This window comes from Atta cephalotes, assembly GCF_000143395.1.
Source record: "Atta cephalotes unplaced genomic scaffold scaffold00038, whole genome shotgun sequence".
NCBI lineage: Eukaryota > Metazoa > Arthropoda > Insecta > Hymenoptera > Formicidae > Atta > Atta cephalotes.
In genome coordinates, this window is record NW_012130102.1 from 2353149 (window position 1) to 2357162 (window position 4014).

Consider the following 4014-nt stretch of genomic DNA (forward strand, 5'->3'; position numbering starts at 1 on the left):
ATTATATATANNANANATATATATATATAATAATATATATATATATATAATATATAATATATATATAATATATATATATATATAATAATAATAAGTAATATATATATATATATATATATATATATATATATATATATATATATATATATACATGTACATTAAAGACTTTTAATATAAAGTTTCTACAAAACATCTCTGGCTGTTTTAAAAACACCTTTTTTAAATAAGTGAATTTTCTTGTGAATTTTAACGTTTTAAGATATGTATTAGAAATTCCATAAGAAATAATTTAAATGAAACTTACGTATGTTGTGCATCCTTTACATTTGTTTGTAGCACATCGTTATTAGTCAACCATTTGACAGCCGAGAAGCTATCGTGACCATTGATGGTTTCCGCAAACGGCATTTTCAATCAAATAACAAGCTAATAGAATAAGGATCACTTGTCGACAAATGACAATTGATAAAAATAAAAAAACAAATTAACAACTGATCGATCAATCCACATATATATGTATTGTCGCGCGCTCACGACAAGTGCCTGGCGTGACTTTCGTGAGTCTATTTTATAGAGGAGTTCAAATGTGAGTCAAAAAAAAATGTGAGCGCGAATAAGTCTGCCAATGATCTTGGACACGCACAAGCGCATCGACCAATCGGTGAACGTACCATCTGTGGCGCACGCGGGTGCTTGCGCAGTACGAGGACAAAAGTAGGGAGGAGTACATGATGATAACCCGTTACAGAACAAGTGGTCCAATTATTGTTATTTGTTTCGACAACGACGTTGACGTCGGCGAAGCGCGAAATCTAGCGCAGCACAATATCAGAATAATATTTCATTTGACGAACAAACTGATCAAGTTTATCTCGATGAATATATAAACGCGCGCTTGGGGGTATTTTTTTAGATTATTGTCAAATAATACTTAAAGAAATAAAAACACATTTAAAGAGAAATAAACAAGATCTACATTAAAATATCCATCTAGCTAAAAATAATAAATCAATCTATTATAGTTATAGTATAAATATATTATAATATTTGTAATTATATATGTATAACGAGTTTATAATTATAGATTTTTTTAATTTATTTGCTATTTCTAATATCGAAAATAATAATTAATTAATTTTTTAATTGAATAAGTATTTAGTAGATATATCGATAGATAAACTCAAAAGTAAATGCAGAATTAAAATAAATATTTTTAATTCAGTTACATATATTTTTCAATTTATTTTTAAATTAACATATTTATTAGTTTTGTTTCATTTCTTCTTTCAATTTCTATATCATAAAAGAGATTTTACAAAAATCCTTCTTTATTAAAAATCCAAAGCAGATAGAATAGAGAGTAGATAAAACATGTAATTTTCTTTGGACCATCAAACATTTAATTCGACTATTGGTTCTTGCCAGAAAATATTAAGCAGCAAACACAAATAAAAGTATGTAATATTCTCGAGATATGTTGTTAAATAACTGCTCTGCTTTCAAATAACGCATGCTTCCAAGGATATGTCCGTCTATTCATCCTTTAGCAAATTTATAGTAAATAAAATAAAATAAAATTATGCTGTTGGAGAACTGTTCCTCCATTTTATATATAAGAAAATGTATTTACTATACTGAAGATAGCCTAAAAAGAAGCTGAATACATGCTAAATAAATTAATATTACTTATCATATAATAATTTTGAATTATCTCTACACTATTTACCGCGCCAGAACTTATTAGCCCTTTTTTTGTATTGGCAAATAAAATTAAATTTTACATTGTCCAATATTACTATATAATTAACTGCCTTAAATCCAAATTTCTATTTTTTAGAGAAAAAATCTAATTTTCTTTTTATTGTTTTGTCACATAATCATAAACAAATTTGAATTTTTTTTATCGGCAAGAATTTTTGATTAAAATTTTTCCAATAAATGTTAGTTGCTTAACAAAATCTACTAACCAATTAGAAAAGCATATAAAATTGTTAATCGGTTCTTATTTAATTACATTTTTGAAATTATTTTCCAAATAAATTGTTACTGTCTTCATCAATACCGTAATCCATTAGACCTTAATCTAAAGTCATCTCGCTCGACCGAAGTCATCAAAATAAATATTTTCTTTATCACTGTAATAATTCAGAGCAGAATTTCTAGAATGTCTTCCTACATAAATCAGCTCTGTTGAGGTATTAGAAGCGAAAACTTCGCATATATCTAAGGAGCATATATCTCTGAAGCATAAAATCATTAAGCATAGCGCTGGATTGTGTAGATAAGATAAGAAAGTGACGTGGCAAAAGTAAATGTAAATTATGTTAAAATAATACCTGTTATATATATCATAGCATTTTCATATATGTTATTTTATATATATATATATATATATATATATATATATTGATGTACTCTCTCAAGAAAGGTCATCAGATTTGATCCTCTTTTGCCGGAGATATCTTTCAAAAAACTGATCGAAAAAAATTGATCGAAAATTTGTTCCGCGTGCCGGACTATTAGAGATGTGGTGAAAAATTTTTAATCTCCGAGCAAAACCGAAGGCAACTGTGATCTGCATGTATATTTACACAACAATTATTCATGTAATATTTTCATATGTACTCAAGTAGAACAATAACATTTATAAAATGTTTAGGAATGATTATTTTTGTTTTAAAACCATTTAAGGTTATTTTAAAAACATTTTTTTTAAAAGGAATCGGTTAAATAACCATATTGTATAAACGTTTTAAAATCGTTGTTTTATAAGATAAAATATAAATGAAAAGAATAAATGAGTGGTAAAGGATCGCATTGGAATTATATATCATTTTAATGAAATAAAGACATGAATTTGTCAAATTACAATGTCTGGCTGTGTAGCAGATTATTGCACAAATTCATTTCCGAATTTGCCTCATTCGCGCTTTGTCTGTAACTCTTATTTGAGATACTCTATGGCCGCTATTTCATTTGCATTTTTGTCGTACAAATGTGTAGGACAGAGAAATCCTCGGATTTTTCTATCCTCTAGCCAACAGAGTTAAAATTTGTCGTATAATAAAAAGGCATAAATGAAATGGTTATAATAGTCTTTTGGTATATCTTGTATTTGCAGCTACGTGCTCTAATTACAATATTCGTCTTTTTAAAAAAGATCAATCAGCGCTTTTCTAACTGCTCCTTCTGTATTAATTGTTTACGTAAAAATTTATAGTCATATTTAGGTAATTTTTCATATAGAGACTGAGACAAATTATTACAATTTTTGATTAGCAATTTTTTCCGTACTAATGTATACGTTTAAATTAATAAATACCTATGCATTGCTTCAAATACATTTTTAACTAAATAATCAATTTTTTCTAGTTTATATCTTTAAATACTGAAAATTAAGATTTTGTATCAGTAGATAAATTGTAACAACTTACTCCATTGTGGGACAAGTTACATTTACAATATAACTTGAAATATATATATATATGTATATATATATATAAAATAAATAAATTCAAGATTACAATCAAATACGAAATACTTCACAGGGAATACTTATTTTATAATATAAAATTAAAAAAATATATTATTACAAAATTTTTTTCTTTAATTAGTTATTAATGTTGGAAAGTCATAAAATTAATATTAAATGCATTTGCTGCTTTTCTCACAGATGGTCATCTTTAACTTCCTTTGTCACTGTCGTCACATTCGCATACTATTATAAAAATTATATAGATGTTGTAAAAATGTTAGCTAAATTTATAAGTAAACGTTTTAAAATAGTTCTTTTACAGGAAAAAAGATGTTTTATATTAATTTTTTTATATCGGTTTCATAACGTTTAATTAATCATTTCTAACGTTTCCTGCATACTTATAATGTAAAAACGTTTATTTGTACCGTTATTCAACGTTATGGAAAAACGTTTTTTCAACATTTTTGTTCTACTTAGGTAATGTGTGCTTCCAATCCAATCTCCTCTTTTATAAAAATAATAATATATAACGTATA

At 26.0% G+C, this 4014-nt stretch overlaps 1 protein-coding gene across 1 annotated transcript in view; it reads right to left on the minus strand.

The window, feature by feature from the left end:
• Positions 1-408, minus strand: part of LOC105621914 (purine nucleoside phosphorylase-like) — a 13024-nt gene extending 12616 nt beyond the window's left edge. The window contains exon 1 of the mRNA XM_012203351.1: positions 305-408. Within this exon, the coding sequence (XP_012058741.1) occupies positions 305-408 (104 nt within the window). The remainder of the gene's footprint in view (positions 1-304) is intronic.
• Positions 409-4014: the final 3606 nt, after the last annotated feature.